Consider the following 19,887-nt stretch of genomic DNA (forward strand, 5'->3'; position numbering starts at 1 on the left):
AAGACTTCAGCATTTAAGTTTTCCTTCCATTATTATATACCTGGAAAAGTCAAAGAATAAGTGAAAATGGGGCTATGTATGGTGAAAGGACTCAACCACAAGTTTCCAAAAGCACTGCTTTAGCTGTAGTTAAACTTGGTTGGGGCAAAAACTATTAGTATCTGAACACACAAGTTTCCCTTTTTAAAATAACCATGCAACTCTTATGATCACGAGGAACAGGAAAAAAAACAACACTGAATGAAACTGATGTAACCTGATAAATTAACAAAAGATCACCTTTGTAAGACTTTCAGCATAGATTAATTTCCTCATAGATAAGTAGCAACATCCATTCACAGTATTCTAAAAGTTGAAAGCTTTGATATACATCATGACAACAATAAGGTGAGACTTAACAAACTCATTAGCTGCCAAAGTAAAAAATCCACATTAATGTAGCAGTATTAACTCGGGTTGAGATGTGCATGTAGAAAACTTGAAGGTATTACTAAACACCATCTGAATAATTATTTTAAGCTTGTTTTCAGAAAGAAGGGCATATTGACTAAACGTCAATTAAAAACATGATTCCCTTGTCACAAAAATTGCTTATAGTGTTAGTCTGTTTTGTCTGCATTCAGGCAGAGAGGAATTGAAGCATGGTGGCAGTATTACACAGAGCAAGAGTCCTGAACAAGAATTATTCCTATGGTGTAGTCAATTACTTTCATACACTTGTCTGGTGCTATACCGTTCTACCACAGACATCATTACCTATTTTTAAATATTGCTTCTTTTTACTGCATAATATTTATTTAAGGTTCCAGTGTTACTTTGGAGTGTTAACAGCAATGACATGCAGTAGTTCATCTCAATCTAATTAATGATTTATAATATTTGTAGTGGCATGGAACTGAAATGAAGAGGTAACATAAAGACAAAACAGAATAATGAATTCCACTCTTCATTCCTAGTCTTATGGCCAACATCACCTTTATACTTCCTTTCTTCCTCCTCCTCTCTAAAAAGGAGCTGCAGAGGTATTTAATTCCATTTTAAAATTTTCAGTTCTTAAAACTCATTCCAAAAAGTTTGAACTGTCAGCCTGAATACTTCTCCAGTAGTTTCTGTTATCAAATCATCGCAGAATAGGTTTTTGTTTTCTTTAAATAAAATATTAACTGTTGTGCTTTTTTCCCCACAGTAGTGGCTAATTGTAGCTAATTACTTTGAAATACTTCAGGGAATGAATTTTTCAATTAATATTTAACTCATTTTCTTGGTACAAGAGACGGCAAGATACAACACATTATTGGCTCAGTCCATAGCATCTTATTTCCCATCATTTATCTTTCATATTGTGCAGTAGAAGGCCAGATGACAGAAAACAGAGCATGGAAATTTTTCTTTAGCTGTTGAATGTAAGTATATCACACTATGTATTTTCTACTTAAATAAATTCTCAAAAATATGAGTATCAAATTTACTTAGTAAGTAAAAACAATCTCATTAACTCTATAGAGATATATCTTATGTATCATGCCTCCTGTTTATGGGGAAACTTCATCAAAATAATTACAAAAAAACAAACAAGTTCCAGGAAGTTCTTTATTTAATGGTAAAAAGAAAAGTTTGTTCTTTAAAATAGATTGCTAATTCAAAACACATTATTAGCTCTTCAAATTAGATACAATGCCATTTTTACAGTTCAAAAAACCACAGTAATGCTGTAAAGATTTTCAAACAAGATTACTTCTTCAATCTTAAGTTTCACAGTTCTCAAGAAATGACTGCTAAAAACAATTACTTAAAGACAGTTGCCATGTAAAGTGAACTTATTCTCTGGTTGAATATAGCTTTCTTTGTATACACTTCCAGTTCTGCTAAGTTAATGTCATTCTCAGCTATAACCCCTTTTTCTTTACATGTGGTTTCCAACTTTCTCCATTATGTAAGCTAAAATTGAGCAGTGTAAGTACGCAATGTCCTTTTAAAACCACGACAAGAAAACAAACAAACTACTAATTCCAGTTCAAAAGCTACAGCTTTTTATACCACTTCTGTAAATGAGGTTAAGTTTAAGTTATGCCCAAGCAAGTTACTAGCCTGATAGGCAATATAATGTAAACAAAAGCATTTCAAAATGCTGTTACAGACAGCCAATTTTTCATAGATAACTTACACCTACGTTCTACTAGTTCTGTGAACAGAAACACTTCAGAGCCAGCTCTATCTATAGGCATAATGCACTTTCCAAAATATATTAGAGGCAAATCATGACTTTACGTAACATATGACATCAAAGACTGCTGAAAGGAGCCTTTGACACATGCATGGTCCTTGTAAAACAATAAATATCTCAAGATAAATGCTTGCTGAGCATCTGTTACTACAAATGCACAACATACAAGAGTAGCAAAAGCTGTTTGAAAGTTTATTCAATTGCAACACTGATCTGATACTGACAAGATGCCAAGTCTGAAACTTCCTTCTTCAGCTGAGTCCATACATGACCCAGAAAACCTCAAACCAAGGTTTTCTAACATGCTGTTTCCTGTCGGAGGCTTACTACAGACAGTTTTGACCTACCAAATTGAAAAAGGCTGTAAGCACAAGTTTTAATCCACAGTTGGACAATATCTAGATTTGTTTCTGTCTTGAAACATAGTCACTTCATCTTCTAAAGAAATTACACAGTAATTAGAAAGTGGCAGTAATGCATATGACTGCTTGTTAAAAACTTCTCCAGTATAGCTTAGTAGTAAACCCAAAGATTAGTAAGTGCTGCTTTGTTTGTAGAAGTGTAAGGATTAACAAAGCAGATGTACAACTTACTAATCACTGTGCTGTTTAGTCATACTCCGTGTGGTATGAAGGGGTAAAGGGAGAATCCATCCTTAGTTAATGCATACATTTAGGCAGGAGATATTATTATAAAATACTGTCATTCCACCAACGGAAAAGAGATTGATTACAAGAAGTAGAAAAATGCTAATTTACAAACTAAGAGCAAGCCGATTTCCATGATCATCTTACCAATGCACCAAGCATACTTTCATGTACGAAAATGTTAAGAACATGATCAAAATGTTAAGAGCATGAAAATTTAAGAACATTTTTCCACACTTCCTTTTGTAATTTTAAAAACCAAACTGTTTCATAAGCTGCATTGCATTTCAAAGGAATTCAAACCAGCAAGTAGCTAGTCAAATTGGAGAAACAAAAATAGGAAAAAAAAAAAAAAAAAAAGGAAGAAAAAAAGAAAGCCCATCTCAGTTGCAGTTCTGTTTGTACAGTATTAGAAACAGTAACAGTTACTATTTTATTAGTTCTGTTTTTCAGTTTCCAAACTGTTCAAAAATGCCCTCAAGGATACAGTCAGTATGCAGAATTCCAGCTGGATGTCAGTGATACAAGCCGTTATCTGAGCCCGTCTAACCAAGCATTCAGCATAAATGCAAAATGCAGGTGCCCAGTGCTCCTCAAGATTATTATTGTTGTTTTGGGTTCTTTTGAAATTTCAAGCCAGAATTTTTAAAGAACATTCTCCTATGTGACTACGAAATCTGCATGCAGATGCTAAATACAGAAGCACAGAAATACAAAGGATGATATGTATTAGAATGTAAACACTCAACTAGTTTAAAGATTTCTGAACAGCTGCTGGTCAGAAAAAACATTTATACTACTGTAGAAGATAGGATAATGAAGAAGGGATCCAAACTGCGCAATTAATTCCCTTCACAACCAAAGGAGCTCAGCACAATTATCATATGATATATTGGAGTTTACTTGCATTTCTCTTTCTGTTATTCAACTGTCTTCTGCCATGAAGTTTGTTTAGCATTAAAAGCAGGGTATGCGGTGCCCAGAGTATCATCTCAGTATGTCTGTGACAAATGCAATACTGTGTGCAGGTGTGACAAAGAATGAAGCAGTGGAATGTTTTAAGGCGGTAAAGAGTTCTACAGTGCATCCACACAGGTGGTTACTGGAGCTGTTAGACACTCACAGTGCAGGGAAGGACAGGAACTAACCGAAAATGCTTCATGCAAATTCCAGGTAAATTCTCAAATAACTTCGGGAAAACGTAGTCTTTTTCAAACTGGTGGTTCCATGTCTTCTACAAACTTCTCAGAACTTCTTTCAAAAAACAACAACAAACATAACAACATTCTCTGATCTTTTGAAGTAGAAGACGTATGAAAGTATATATAGTTTTGAATAATCTCCTTTACATAAGGAGGGAAATTTTAAGTCTTCACAGAAGGGAGGCAGTTCTAAGTCTACTTTGATTAACTTTGTCATAGCCTCAGTTTAGTCCAATACCTTGGAATTTGGCTGTCTCAGTGCAAACAAAGTAGGTCCTCAGTTCTCCCTTGCCTTTGACATTAATGAGTCCCCTACATTCACATGAATATCCCAGCTCCTGTAGTATTCTACTTGTTTCTTCTGTGACCTTTGTGTGAAAAGAATTAGAAAACTCCTGTGAAATTCTACTTATTATTCAAATAAATAAATAAACAAACAATTAGAAATAATTTCTTAGACATTCCAAGGCTCACGTTTACCTGGATTTTCCCAAGTTCCCCCGTACTCTCCATTCTGCTAGCAACGTTAACAGTGTTGCCCCAAATATCATACTGTGGTTTCCGAGCACCAATTACACCAGCAATCACAGGGCCATGATTTATTCCTGTATAAATAAAAGCAGGAGTCATTACTAAAGTAGGTAGTTATGTGTTACCTACCTTCATTATTAGCTATAAATTGTGACCTTCAGGGAAATAAATTTAAAAAAAAAAAAAAAAAAAAAAAAAAAAACACTAACCCTGCTACACTTTTCTGGCAGTATTATCACTGTTCTATAAAAATAGTACTGAACTTCATGAGATGGGAGGTCACTCATTCATTATATAATGGAAGTCCAAAATGAGCTAGGGCAGAGTTTATGCCAAAGCAAAACGTTTCTACTTTAAATATATAGAAATATTTATTTCTATAATGACAATACTGTCTTTAGCTGACAGTTAATAATTACAGACTACCTCCCTCTTCACCCATACCTGTAATTTTCTCCAAACTCATCCAGCTGCTGTCTTCCTATTGCTCCTTTCAGTGATTAGAAAAGCCCATCCCTGACATTTCTATAAGTTTGGCATATTTAAAAAGTGAGACAAGACAACACTACCTTCAGCTATTCATCATCCAATAATAATAAAATTACTGTATTCAGTTTTAAGCAGGGCTCCACAGAACTCCATTTACTTAAGTCATCCTGCCTCATTTTTAATTTCCAAGGAGCTGCAGAGTTCATGTTCTTCACAAACTGAACTTACCAATACGTAAGCGGAAATTGTTAAAGGAATGTCGGTTGATTCCATCCAGTTTACTCATCAGGGCAATTCCATATTCCACCATAATCCCAATGTGTGCATGCTGTCTCTCCTTATCCTACCATTTGCAACGTGTTAATGATCAAATAACAACACAGATGATCATATTAGACTGGTTTATATTCAAAACCAGTACTGTTCACGAATAAAGTATATAAGGATAAGGCTACACAATGAAATTGCACAGTTCAACAAATATTTAAAATGGATTAAATTCAACTGGCATGGCTAGTCATAATGAATTTATGTCTCTCCTACTGAATTCACAGAATTGCACAGAATCACAGAATGGCCGAGGTTGGAAGGTACCTCTGGAGATCATCTGGTCCAACCCCCCAGCCAAGCAGGGTCATGCAGTGTGCATTGCACAGGATGGCATCCAGGCAGGTTTTGACTATCTCCAAAGACAGAGACTCCACCATCACTCTGGGCAACCTGTTCCAGTGCTCTGTCACCCTTACAGTAAAGGAGTAAAGGTTTCTCATATTCAGCCAGAATTTCCTGTGTTTTGGTTTGTGTCCACTGCCTCTTGTCTTGTCGCCGGGCACCACTGAAAAGAATCCAGCCCCATCCTCTAGACACCCTCCCAGTATTTTATAATTCCATATTTAGAGTTCCATATTTAACGTATATGCTATATAACATATAGGAAGAGCACCTGCATGCATCCTAATGTCACATACAATCCTGCTAGCCTGAGTACAGAAACTGGTCTTAATTCTTTTGGGTTACAGAATGTTTCAGATTCAGATCTAATGAGATATTTGAGGCTTCTCTTTTTGTGCCAGTTCTCAGCTATCTAAAGCTTCCTGTCAAATTATAAGATGGCTTTTTCTCTGGCAGCCATTTTTCCTTATCTCCAGAGCTATTCTGTTATGCATCTAGAAATGCTAAGCTACTGTAATCAGAGATAAAAGATGTAAGAAGTATGCAGTCTTGACTCTTGCTTAGAAACTGTGAATTCAATGAGACAAAACAGTTTTGTGATCATCCACATTTCAGAAAGTTATCTTGGTGATTTACTTCCTTTTTCCATCACACTTCATTCTGCTACTTTGAAACATACATGCACACACACAGCTTCACGAAACACATACAGCACTGACGGTAGATTTCAGAAAAAAAAAAACAAAAAAACACATACCTGGTTGTTCTCTTGGCCTGGTGTAACACTGAGGCCAGCTGCTGCCATATAAGTGCTTCCAATGGTTTTTATTTTTTCAACACCACTAAATTTAGGTTTTAGCAAGAGCTGTTTGAAGGTAAGGAAAATAGAGACAGAGACTTTAATAGAATATTTCTGTGTGTGATTTAACTGGAAATCCTATGCTGCCTGCAATAAACACTGGACATCTGTAGGAACACTATCAATCACATGAATGTTAGATAAGAGAGCACGAAGTGTTCATTTAATCTTTTTGCTCTAATAGCTCGTAAGAGAAATGAAACAACTACTGAAATTCACAACTTTGAAGCCATACTACTAACGAATTAGATGATCCCATCAGATCGAATATATTTTATTTCGAAGATTTCAAGGCTGAACTCAAAATATTAGTTAAGCATAAAAGCCTTTCTTTTTTTTTTTTCTCTTTCCACGGCTAACAGATCTATTGAAACATTTTGCAGCAAAACCATAATCCGGTCCATTTTAGCCAGAAGCTTAATTACCTCATCAAAATCAGCAATGATTTCATTTAACAGCCGCAAGCATTCCAGACCCTCTTTATTGACATCACATTCAGTATAGAACACCTTAAAATCTGGCACTGATGCAAACATGACACAGACACAGTCATAAGATTGATGGTACCAGTCCTACAGGAAAACAAACAGTATAGTTAGATATTGTCTGCAGCTGACTTACACCACAGGCACTCAAAATTATGATTATTGTTTGCAAACAGTAATCAAATCACAATTTTCTTTGGAAGCCAGCTACAGATCTTTACAGTTGGTTTGTCCAATTTTATCAGAAACATTAACAAAGTTGATGTGCCTAAGGAAAAACTGCTGAGATATCTACATATCTCAAAGATTCTTATCTGTTCTGGACAGTGCCTGTTTTCTCCCACTTACCATAGCTTTGAAATCAGCAAAATATTTATTCTGATAACATGCTGGCAGAATCAAAAATGTCTTTTAAAAATCACTATCAATGAACTTTTCTCACAGGGTTGTTACCACAGAGATACTATCTGTTGGTCAACTAACTTCTTTAGAAAGAAGGTCTATCTTCTCCAGTGAATTATGGTCTTTTGAATGCAGTAAATCATTAAATATTTGCCAAATTCACTCTGCCCCAAAGCTGAACAATCAGTTCTGAAAAACAAATTTCAGAAACTGACACCAGAAGTTTGTGCTTTCTGAGCCTGTCTAGATAGCAGATTAGGTTTACAAAGTTCTTGGGATACAAACAAGATGCAAAATATTGCAGTGTTCTGTGTGCTTGTTGGCCTGATGTTCTGTGTCACACTGGTCCAATTTACTGTCATTCATGTGTTAGAGACTAAACATACCTCATTTCGTTTTTCCCCAATGAAATATGCAGCGACATGTGCTGGAAGTACATTTTCCAGCAAAAGCCTGTTAACATTCTCCATCGTTTCAAACTGTTCATGTTCTTTTTTAAACTTATTCTTCCACAGACAATCCAGTCGACAGTAATAATCAATCTGCAAATGAATCCAATACCCTAACTTAAATCCATATAACATCTCACTTAAATATATAATGAGTTAAATTATTTCAAAAGCATAGTAGCCGTAAGATTTCTTCAAGACATTTTGAACTTAAACAGTTATGAACTGTGTGCCTCAAAAACGGAAATCAGAAAAATATGAAGCAGTCACTACAAATGAATGCCATTAAGGTAGCATCAGATGTATGTACAACAACGGTATTTTAATAAAACAATAACAACAACAATAATAATCACAGTAATAATACAGTGATGGTTTTGAATTGAATTACTACATTTAGGATAAATAATCACAATGGATCCAAATTGCAGGAATTTCTAAAAAGTTCTGACTTCTGTAATATACATACTATTGAAAAAATAAAAACGTTCCTGCCCTTTCACAGTAAATTTTTTTGGCATTATCTACAGTCCACAAGTACAAGAGAAAAAAAGATAAAACTATATACATTAATTTAGCGCACAATTTCAATAAATGACATGTTTGCATTGTATTTAAATCAACTTGCTGCAAGTAAGAGAATTAACCTATTGCTTTTTATATACATACCTGTTTTGCAAGTAGTATTAGGGTTACATAAAACAGAACCAGATATATATTAACCATTATCCTCGGCTCTTCAATGAAAAGCCTGAAAACAAGAAAACAATACAAAATCATCTGTATCCTTTAAGAAAATCCACACGACTAAGGGTTGGTTTGAGAGTGGGATGGGGAGCAGAAAGCATAGCAGAAGAGGATGTCTTTGTGCATATATATATTACCAATTCATTCGTGCCAATAGCTGCCTGGTTACCTGATTACCCTGATAGTGAAGAAAGATAATCATTCAGTTCAGTACATGAACTGTGTCTGACACAATGACAAAATGGTGCTGAAACCCTGTTAAGTAGCTATTGTAATGAGATGTTCCCTCCCCACACTGTCCTACAAAAAAAAAAAAAAAAAAAAAAAAAAAAAAAACATAGTAAACAGAACCTTGAAATAGGAAAACAAACTTTCTTATTGTAGTGGGTTTACATGGCAAGGTTTTGGTAGAAGAGGGCCATAAGGGTGGCTTCTGTGAGAAGGATCTAGAAGTTGCCCCATGTTTGGTAAGGGCCCCACTGTTGACCAGAGCCGAGCCAATAAGCGATGTTGTTTTGTGCCTCTGTGAGAGCATATTTAAGACAGGGAAAAAAAACGCTGCGCCACACAGCAGCTGGGAGAGTGAGAGGAGTGAGGAACAGCCTTGCAGGGACCAAGGTCAGTGAAGGAGGAGGGGGAGAGGTGCTCCAGGTTTCGGAGCAGAAGTCCCCTGCGGCCTGTGGTGAGGACCATGGTGAAGCAGAATTTCCCCCTGCAGCCCATGGAGTACCACGGTGGAGCAGGGTTCCACGCTGCAGCCCGTGGAGGAGACCACGGTGGAGCAGGTGGCCCTGCACCGATGGAGGCTGCCGCCTATGGAAGACCCCTGCCGGAGCAGATTCTGGGCCGGACCTGTAGCCCGTGGAGAGGAGTCCACACAAGAGCAGGTGACCTGGCAGGAGCTGCTGCCCGTGGGGGAGCCAGGTTGGAGCAGTTTGCTCCTGAGAGATGGACCTCATGGTACGGACCTATATCTGGAGCAGTTCCTGAAGAGCTTCTGCCTGTGGGAAGCCCATGCCAGATCAGTTCAGCAAGGACGGCATCCCATGGGTGGGACCCCACAGCACAGGGGACGAGAGTGACCGAGAAGGAGTGGCAGAGAAGAAGTGCTGTAGACTGACCATAACCCCCATTCCCCTGTTCCCCTGCGCCACTCGGGGGGAGGAGGTGGAAGAGGGTGGATGGGGGGGAAGGTGCTTTTGGTCTCTTTCCTTTGTTTCTCACTTCTCTAGCTTGTTAGTAATGAGCAATAAATCTTACTATCTTCTTATGCTGAGTCTGTTTTGCCCGTTACAATAATTATTGCGTGATTTTCTCGTCCTTATCTCAACCCTTGAGCCCTTTTCACATATTTTCTCCCCATTCCTCTTTGAGGAGGGGGAGTGAGAGAGCGGCTGTGGTGGAGCTTTGCTGCCCACTCGAGCGGAACCACCACACTTGTTTGTGGAAGGGAAGCTGATAATAAATAAAAACCTGAATTTCTAAAGCAAATGTAACCATTAAATCACACCTGTACAGAATTCCACAGAACTCTGAGAGATCATTCACATTTCATAGTAAAATCAGTCTCTTAACACATTATTCGTTTTCACTAATGTATCAAAGTAAATTCTTGTGATATGAACAATCTGGGATTTCAAGGCAAAATTAAGAGCTCATTTAGGCTTTTTTAAGCACTGAGAACTCACAGCTAGCCTCTGCAAAATAAAATAATCCTAATCTTCAACTATGAGAATATGCTAAGAATATAGGAAACAGACTTGCAAATGAAGAGTAAAAGCTTTCCACATGTGATTTTAGTATTATTGTAGTTTCTTCAATTAGATCAGATAAGTTGCTGTTACTGTTCAAATTATCATGTAAGCAAATGAAGAGTTCACTATCCTGTTGGGCACATCCGGCAAACGCAGCTTAGGAATCAGATTTATCAAGGCTTCACTTCGCATCTTACAAGAAAATCTACCCTACTACAAGACTAATATTCTACCCCTTCTTTCCCTCCAGTCTTTAACACAAGCTAATTTTCCAGATATCTTAAAAGCCACATGGTAGAATTGTTCAGGGAAACAAACAAACAAACAAACCCCACACCTCCACTCTCTTTCCTTTCCAAGTGAATAAACAAGTACAAATGGTGATACGGTCTAATGAGATTTCTGAGTCATTAACTTTACAAAAAGGTTTATAATGTCTGATTCATGCCATTATGGTATTTCAATATTCTAGAATGCGTACAAAGATCCAACACCTTAAATAGAATATTATTGTTCATAAGAAACTTTATACTGCACCTGGTACGGTTGACGGATAGACTCAAGTTCCAAGGCTCTGGAAGGGTATTGAAAATGAAGAGGTATACAGTCACAGCAATAGACAGGAGGAGAACCTTGAGTTCGAAGCTCATTTGAAGAAATACCGAGCAAGCAATGAACCCCAAAATGCAGCAATATGCATAATACTGTAAAAGAAGATTTTAAATGCAGTTGTGTTATTCACACTTTATGCACGTGCAACATTCAAGCCATAGCAAATGCTTTAAGTTCATGACCATCATAAAAAGAAATTATAACCACTTAATCCTTTATTTTTAACTGTACTAAACGCAGAATTTAACGCTTTCTATAGCTACTAGTTTTTAATTTGTTAAAGATGAACATTTAAACAAGAAGAATTACATTAATATGAGTGGTATGAGTGTTGAGAATTTATTTTCTGAAGACTAGTAATTTAAGCAATTACTTATTTCAAGGTCAGGACTAACTTACTTTATATTCCAGTGAACTGGCTCTGAAGCACAAACTCCTGAATTCTGGTCCTCTTTTTAATAGTGCTCCCTTTGTAACCTTAAGCTGATAGCATATTCCCATCTCCCCAGCTTGTAACATGTAAGGCTGTGAGCAGCTCTCCAACCTTAGGCACAACTTCTGCATGAGAACTTTGATGCATTATCAAGCTAGAGCCATTATCCAATGGAAGGCATGAAAAAATTCATAAGGAAATCACAGTGCAAGCCTGGCTTCCACATTCAGCGAGCAGCTGGGAACTTTCAGAACATCAGTTGCTACAGAATTCATTGCAGAGACAGGATTGCTCTCCGCTGCCACAGGTACAGATGTGGCTTACTTCAGTCTACAGACAATTCAGAAATTACCTCTGCTTCTGTTCCTCAAGAGTTTATTTATCTTTATGCACATAGGATCACATTATAGCAGCTTTTCACCCATAACAGCACTGACAGACCTACCGCATATCTGGGAGATTTTTAGACTAAGCAAAAATTTCTGATGAAGAAAATGAAGCTAGAAAAATTTTTTGAACAACTCAGAATCAGACCACCTATAGCAATGCATTGTACCAACTTTGTCATCCTAATGGCTTTGAGTATAACTTTCAAAAGATAACAAGCACACAGTTTCAACCCCACAGCCAACCCTCTGAGAGCACAAGTCTGTTTGCCATTTAAGCCTTTTCATTCTGCCACAGTACTTTACTGGGATAACTGCAAATTCAGTTCTCATTTCACAAACAATCATCACCCTGTTCTGCTGCTTTTCCTCAAAGTTCTAGACCTACTTTTAATTTTGCCTTTTTTTGTTGTTGTTGTTGTTTAAAACATCAAAAGTCATGCTTCCTTCATCACTGCAACAACAGCAGAAACATCTCAATTTCCTTTAGAACTGTGATGCTGCCAGATGCCTAAAAAGCTGTTTTATACAGCAACAGAACCTGCCAGTTATCGAGAATATATATAGTATTCAAATATCTGAGTTTTAAAATAAAACATATTCACTACTTACAGTTTTCTCAGCGAAGTATTCAGTTGTGTTTCCAAAAGACTGATTTTCAGGCTTGCAAGAATAGAAAATTACTAGATGAGTACAATTTGCATTACATTATGTATGACTTTTCTGTCACAAGGACTTCGATTAAAAGGGTCCTCACATGACCTACTATGCATTGTTCAATAAAATGCTCATCACCTGAAGGGGTGACCAGGTGACAAAGGAGCATCACAAAGATTTGAACAATCTCAAAATAGAAAGCCATTCTGAAGCTAAAGAGCTAAAATACTACATCAGTAGGAATAATCCTTTTGTGCAGTTAACGAGTGCTGCACCTAACTATCCCTAACACAAATGCCAGGGAACACCTCTCAAAAGTGTTGAGTAACCAAAGGAAGCCAACTTTGGCTTTACCTGTAGTATGAGACTTTTGAAAATCCGTAGAAGATGCACAGTAAAGTCATGGGTAATAACAGAAAATATTGCTAGAACTGCCTTGCGAGAGTAGTGACCTTTGTGTTCAATGGTTTAAGAATTCTGTTTTAATAAAAGCAGGAAAAGATAGCAAAACACTGCCATCCATCTATATTCTACACACTATCCAAGCCTCATTTCATTTTATCTTAGGAATGAAGACATTACTCACATAGATGGTGCCATTCACGTAATTTGATCTAGTAAAGTTTGCAGTACTGTTTTTTCCAGTAGTCTGATTTGTTAGCAAGAAAAAAAAAAAAAAAAAAGACAAAACAACATACAAACTGGTTAGCAGGTAGTCATTCATTTTAAGATTTTTTGCTGCTTGTTATACAGTGAGTCCTGATTTGGCTCTCTTTCAGTGCTACTGCAACTTAAGTGTTAGAACTCCATATCCCATATAGCTTCAATTAACTATACATTCACACGCAAGGTAACGAGAAGGTTAGAATTGCCAAGTATTTACTTACTTTTCTATTTGGGGGTGAAGTTTCGCATTACAGCTAATCTAATCTAAGAGCTAACTGGCACAGACATTATCCTACTGTCTCCCCCACCAGTTTCACAGCTGCTGTTCCTGTTTTCTTTTGGGCTGTCTCTGGTGGTGTTTAAATGACACCACTGTGAGTTAATTCAAGGACCCAAGCCAGCAGAAAAACCACCTTACAAAAGCTACAATACAGCTTTCAGAATAAACTCCCCATGGAATCAGGAGAATGGCAGACAGAACACAGGATAGGAAGAACATCACCTTTGCTAGCTAGCTATCAGACAGGTTTAACTGTTAACATGATGTCACATAAAGCTTGTTTAAAACAAAACACAAAAACACAAATGACATGGTCTTGAGCATAACATAACTCCAAAGGGTATTTTTTCATGTGTGTTCCCCAGGTGCAGCAAAATACTCAAACTAAATTTAAAAGATGGATTCTGCTTGCTTCTTAGTCTAGCCACAATGTCTTTGGTTTTAAAAGAGAGCTGAGCTATACACCTCCCCTCCACCACCTATATTGTTCCTAGGTAGTGAGCATAACAGAGTAAACCACTTAACCTACATCAGCCAAACATTTAAACCCACATAAAATACTTGAAGACCGTCTTAGTGATGATAGTCATAATCAACGGTAATTATAAATGCCATCTTGAAAGCAAGAAGAGGTGACAGAAACATAGATCTCAAGTCTATTGCAAGAACTTCTGGTTCTACAAACTAGTCTTTTTTTGCTTTGAATTATTTTACATTTTTACAATATTCAAAATATTTTTTATTGTTAATTTTAATGACATTGTGCATTACCCACGTGTAAATCAACTCAGGTGGAAACTGGACATCAGAAAAAAAGCAAAAAGCAAAGTAATTGATAAAAAGAATAAAGAACATTGCTCGAAGTTACAATATGTTCACAGAATGAAGGTAATGTGATTACTTACCAAGTTGAAGATACCTATAATCAGCAAGGCACCTATAGTGATGACTGCTAAAGGAAGCCTAAGTAAAGGCATTGTTTCCACCTTTTCTGAGATAGCACAAAGATGGCGCAGAAAAAGCCACCTTTCTGAGCAGTGCTTCTGTAAAATAAAATAAAATAAAAATATAGTTTTAATGACATGACCAACATTTTGGTACGTGTGAAGAAATATTTATAAATTTAAAAATACTTTTGTCTATGCAAAAGAGTCAAGGCTCATTGTTAGGATCCAAATTTAGAGCTCTGAATCTAGTAATTCAGATTTAATGCCTCATGCCTTAAATTCCAGACTTGGAAATTGAGATAATGACTTCTGATTTCAAAACTTATCAATGTTATCATTGGGCGATAACATTTTTTTGAATGTCTACTATAAAAATAGCAAACTATGATCTGATTGAAAGTGCTAAATAAATATTAATAAAAACATAGTGACAGCCTGCGCTGTATTTTGTATTCAGCTATATAATACTTCACTAGAACTAAAGTTTCAGATGACTACATCAAAACCAAAGACAGTTCCCTTGCCATCCTAATAGCCTTCATTTATTGCTTCAGAGAAAATATATTTGGTAAAGCATATGCTTTTAGAAGACTGCAAACATTGTTCAAGGACGCTATACTCAAAGACTGCCAGTGTAAAACTCAAGCCTGATGCAGTTGTCATCTTGGAATTTTCTTTTTTTTTCTCCGTGTGTTTTACATACGTAGAAACTATACATGGATACAGATACACGCACATCTCTATATAGACATACACACATATAAAATCCATATAAATAAAAACTACTATGTAAATGCCGTGCATGTTACCTAACTATTTTTAAATTAATAATAAAATTTTACATATGTAGAGAGTGCACTGTTTTTACCTTTCCCTTTTACGCAATTTGAACCTGGCTCTGTAAGAGACCACCTTTCTGTGACAGATTTCCTGGAAGACCACCCTCATTAGTTTGCAACAAGATGATGGTGGGATGATCTCAACAGAACTTCAAAGTGCTCTCCCACCCTTGCTCTAGCACAACAAAGATTTGATGAGTGTAAGGAACACTCTAAAATTCCTTCCCTCTCCAACCCCGAGCCTCCAGACAGTTCTTGGAGAAGAGATGGAGTTTATTTCATTTTGCACAGTTGAACTCTGTCACTACAGGGTGTTTTATGTATTTTTAAACAGCAATTGCAGACATTTAATGATGCAATGAAAAATTGATGTAATGGTGAATTATGGTGAATTTCGAATTCTAACAGCTATGAAATCGTTGTCAATGAATTATTCATATGTTTGTAGCTTTCACAGGGCTTTACAAATGATTATGAAAACTAACCTTGCATTCAAACTCCTTGAGAATTTAATCTTGTTTCCAGTATGGAAACCTCAGGATTTACAACCAAAATTACTATTAAGGATAAACACGGGAAACAAACAAACACAAACATAAAAGCAACCCCATCACACAAGTGTTAATACACTCTTCCCTCCTAGCCATCTATTCTGGCACTCAAATAATTTCAAACTACAGTAAGAACTTCAAAAGATGAGAACCTGTTTCAGACAGTGCAATCTACTGGTAACCTAAAGTTTCAGGCTTCTGCAACTCTTATTGAAATAAACAGCTTAATTCATCATCCTGTAAAATAGACTGAATTGTCAAATTATATCCATCTGCTTTTTAAAACTTACCATACATTTCTCAGCAAAGCATACAAGCAAAATAAGTACAATGATGATAGCAACAACACCAAAGGAGATTCCTAGTTTTGCAGTTCTAAACAGAAAAGAAAGCATTAAATAAAAGTGTTAAATGAAAATGTTTTTCAGACTGCACGTCAGACTAATGTTTGCTAACAGCATTTCTCAAAATTATAAATAGATTGTTCTTTTCTAATGGCACTGGATGTCCATAAAATAGCATAAGTTATTGTTGCTCTCTGTTGCATAAATAAAACTTTAAATTATTCCACTCTGTCACTAAGGGCCTGAACTATTACCCCCACGCATAAATCACATGGAAATTGCGCTGTGATAGCTGTGAAAAAAAGCAAGTATCCCATAAAGGTCAGAAACATCAAATATCTGCTTTCTTGGAGATATGAGAAGAAACAGAAATTCCTTCCTTTTAGCTCTATTAAAAAAAAGGATTGCTGATCACTGTTTATTTTTTAAACCAAATAAACCCATTTTTCTATTCCTCACTCAGTCAGCAAGCTTACAGCCAACTATTGTTATAAAATAGTAATTATCAATCAACTGACCATCTCGCTGCATATATATCCAGTCATACATAGTATTTAAGAAATATTCCTATTTTATTTCCATACTGATATCTGGGCTGTTACACCAACAATACGAATGCGCTCTTTTAGAGCCCTAGGAAGTGTATCTTTCTTAAGCATAAACCCTCAGGAACTCCAAAAGACTTCAAGAAGTTTCATGCACATGAGTTTCTTTTAAACCATTAGTTAATTTGAATTATAATTGATTAAAATACTGACACTTACTTTGGCATTATAAACATCTGTATCAGGAAAATGCAGAAGAACACAAAACTCGCACAGGCAAAGTAACTCTTCAGTTTTAGAATAGGAATGGTGCGATACTGAAACACAGATTATAACAAATCAGATTACTATAAAGAACAATTCCAGGATATTTTTTGAATCCTATTACATCTTTGTGATTACATATGCATACACAAATTTATACTGTACTGTTCAAAACACACAGAACTAAAAGGCAACAAAAGAAAATCAGTGAACAAATATAAACACAGTCCAAAGTATCCAAAGTGCAGTCCAAAGAATAATTTCTAATCTAGAGGGAAACCCACCCCTGAGTATGTAAATCAGCACTTCAGATACAAATGATCAAAATTTTACAAAAAAAAAGGATATACACACAGTATATATAGATAGATAGATATACACTTTTGTGTGTGTGTGTACCAGTAACTATGTAAGGTGCATCACAGCACAGTGAATCAAAGAACAGAAAACATACTCTCTACCTAACAAATAAAGGTATTATACTTGCAATGAAGCAACCAGAAAAAAATATATATTTTTTCATTATATTTTATTTTTTCAATTCTCATTACTTTTGAAATAAGTTCTTTATATAATAAAGCTGATTAAAATCCTACTGGCTCCCTCATGGCAAGAATTTTATCACAGGTCAGATACAATCTCCTTTAATTTCACATTAATAACCAGCATTATCAAGGAAGAGTGACCAGCTCAAATGAATCATGAGATCTGCTTCCCATTATCTATCATAAGCCTCTCTGGGTATGCAGTCATATCTAGAATCCAGTTTAAGAATGAAAACAGTTTCAAATATACTCATGCTGCTCTGAAGTGCAAAAGAAAGACTGAGAAGGATTGTTTTGATCTTACCAACCTCTTTTTCAAGACCAGGTTCTGCAAATATCAGTGAAAATCCATAGAAGTCATCAGATTTGCTACACCATGGACTACATACAAAGAGAAATGTGTTACAAGAAGTATGCAGCAGGCCCAGGGAAGAGTGCAAGAGCATTGTTGTAGTTACAACTCTGCAGTACACAGGGTGTTGGTGCCATGGTTTTATACACATCTGACAGCTCTGGAAGGTCTTTATGTTTCATAGGGTGACACATGAGCTGCTAAATTTTAATGTTGACAGGCAGATCCAAAACTTCCACAGACAGCAGTGTTTGCTAGTTACACACGAGATATAATCCCAGACTTTTTTTTTTTGAGTTTTAAATATAGGAACATATAACATGAAATGTTAGAGATGGCTTACAGCCTCCAAACACTGCCCATAGGTATTACCAGACATTACAGTATTAGCAGCCTTGCTATGATTTATGTCTTTATACATAAATTTTGTTCAGAACTACACCCCATTTCCTCATAGATCTTATCTTAATAATCAGAATGCAAATATTGACTTCCTATCCCTGTACTGCAGTTCACCTCATCATTTCAGAGGGTCCTAAGAAAAAAAAAGCAGTACTTTTGCTATTTCATAGTATCAGATCACATTGAACAGCTAAACTAACCATTTGCTTCTTGTTCTGATAATGAAAATAGTGATATTATTACTGCAAACTAAAGCAAAAAGAGAACTTCAGTAAACAAAACAAAACAAAAAAAAAAGGAGCAAGACAAACTCCTGGTAATGTTTTCAAAAAATAAATTTGCTATCTAGACTTAAAATTGTGAATGCAAATTATTCTTGAAGAAAATATGAGAAAAAATTAAAGTACTGCATACTTCGTTGAACTGAGTCCCTCGATGGTTGACATCATTTCATCATAAATATCTTCTTCTATCCTTCCCTTTTGAGATGAATTTCTGTGAATATGAAGTCCATGTCACAAATGCTATTCAGAAACAATTAATGGCTTATAGATACAATTCCTCTTTATCCAAACTTCTTAAATATGTAGAAAAAGTTATGTACTGTGGGATTATCAGACATTGTTTATCTTATTTAAACAGCTTTTTGATAAATATATGTATCCTAAAACACATTAAAATAACATCTGGCTACTTTCAAAATGAGGCAACTATTTTAAAATAAATTATGTACTTTTTCAAATAGACCAAAGTCAAATGCATGGCAAGCACAAACATTAGCAAAGCAAAACTCCAAGATAGAAATCAGATTAGGTATGCTTTCTAGTGCTGATAATGGCAACATCAGAAAGCAAAGATGAAACTAGAAATTCCTATTAACTTCTCCTTCCTCTTACACAGTTATCTCGTAGTCCTATAAAAAGACAGTGTCCTCGTTACATCTAAATGTCAGTACTCAGAACCCTAGAAAGACAAGAAACCCAGGAATAAAGAGAGGGAAATGACATTTAAGCCACTTTGACAACTGAGTGTAACTGGCTGGCTATGAGTAAAGATGGGCTCAAAATTAGCATCCTTAACCACTAAGAGGTTAACCCAGGAATGTGTGAGCTGTTAGGCAAGGGAGGACCCTCTAATTATTTCTAAGTAATATAGTGGAGGTAAACAATATAACAGAGTATGTGCTCTTTAAGTACTTGAGCAACAAGATCATCCCACTACCAAAAACCAACAGGTTACTGCTGGGAATCAGCAAAGAAGTTGTTTTTTTCAGGACTTAAAAAAGGTCTCCACCAAGAAGGGATAATAGAAATGGCTTTTGCTGCAAGAAACTTGTGAAAGCCTTAAAGAGGAGTCTTTAAGGAGTCATCTGGGAGTCCTGTATCTTTCAAGAAAGAATGGCTTTTTCCTAAACCACAACAGTTGCTAAGCACCACCAAAACCAAACCTGTCAGAAGTCCTCTGGCGCCCAGTGGAACACAAAGGTATTTCCTAAACCAAATAAGGAATAAAGAACAAGTTACAACAACAGAAACTCAGCCTCAAAAAGCATCAGATTTCAAGTAGTTCAGATTTTTAAGATGACAATAATTATTTAAACCCT

General features: G+C 36.1%; 1 protein-coding gene across 1 annotated transcript in view; it reads right to left on the bottom strand.

The window, feature by feature from the left end:
- Positions 1-4,206: 4,206 nt before the first annotated feature.
- Positions 4,207-19,887, bottom strand: part of ADCY7 (adenylate cyclase 7) — a gene marked incomplete at its 5' end in the record, with an annotated part of 30,272 nt that continues 14,591 nt past the window's right edge. The window contains 16 exons of the mRNA XM_084294899.1: positions 4,207-4,441; positions 4,554-4,678; positions 5,322-5,436; positions 6,523-6,630; positions 7,050-7,196; positions 7,898-8,053; positions 8,630-8,711; positions 10,999-11,165; positions 12,505-12,543; positions 13,112-13,198; positions 14,401-14,538; positions 16,123-16,207; positions 16,941-17,038; positions 17,839-17,911; positions 18,699-18,779; positions 19,732-19,775. Of these exons, the coding sequence (XP_084151025.1) occupies positions 4,295-4,441; positions 4,554-4,678; positions 5,322-5,436; positions 6,523-6,630; positions 7,050-7,196; positions 7,898-8,053; positions 8,630-8,711; positions 10,999-11,165; positions 12,505-12,543; positions 13,112-13,198; positions 14,401-14,538; positions 16,123-16,207; positions 16,941-17,038; positions 17,839-17,911; positions 18,699-18,779; positions 19,732-19,775 (1,692 nt within the window). The 3' untranslated portion in view covers positions 4,207-4,294. The remainder of the gene's footprint in view (positions 4,442-4,553; positions 4,679-5,321; positions 5,437-6,522; positions 6,631-7,049; positions 7,197-7,897; positions 8,054-8,629; positions 8,712-10,998; positions 11,166-12,504; positions 12,544-13,111; positions 13,199-14,400; positions 14,539-16,122; positions 16,208-16,940; positions 17,039-17,838; positions 17,912-18,698; positions 18,780-19,731; positions 19,776-19,887) is intronic.

This window comes from Netta rufina, assembly GCF_964035555.1.
Source record: "Netta rufina genome assembly, chromosome: 13".
Taxonomy (NCBI): Eukaryota; Metazoa; Chordata; class Aves; order Anseriformes; family Anatidae; genus Netta; species Netta rufina.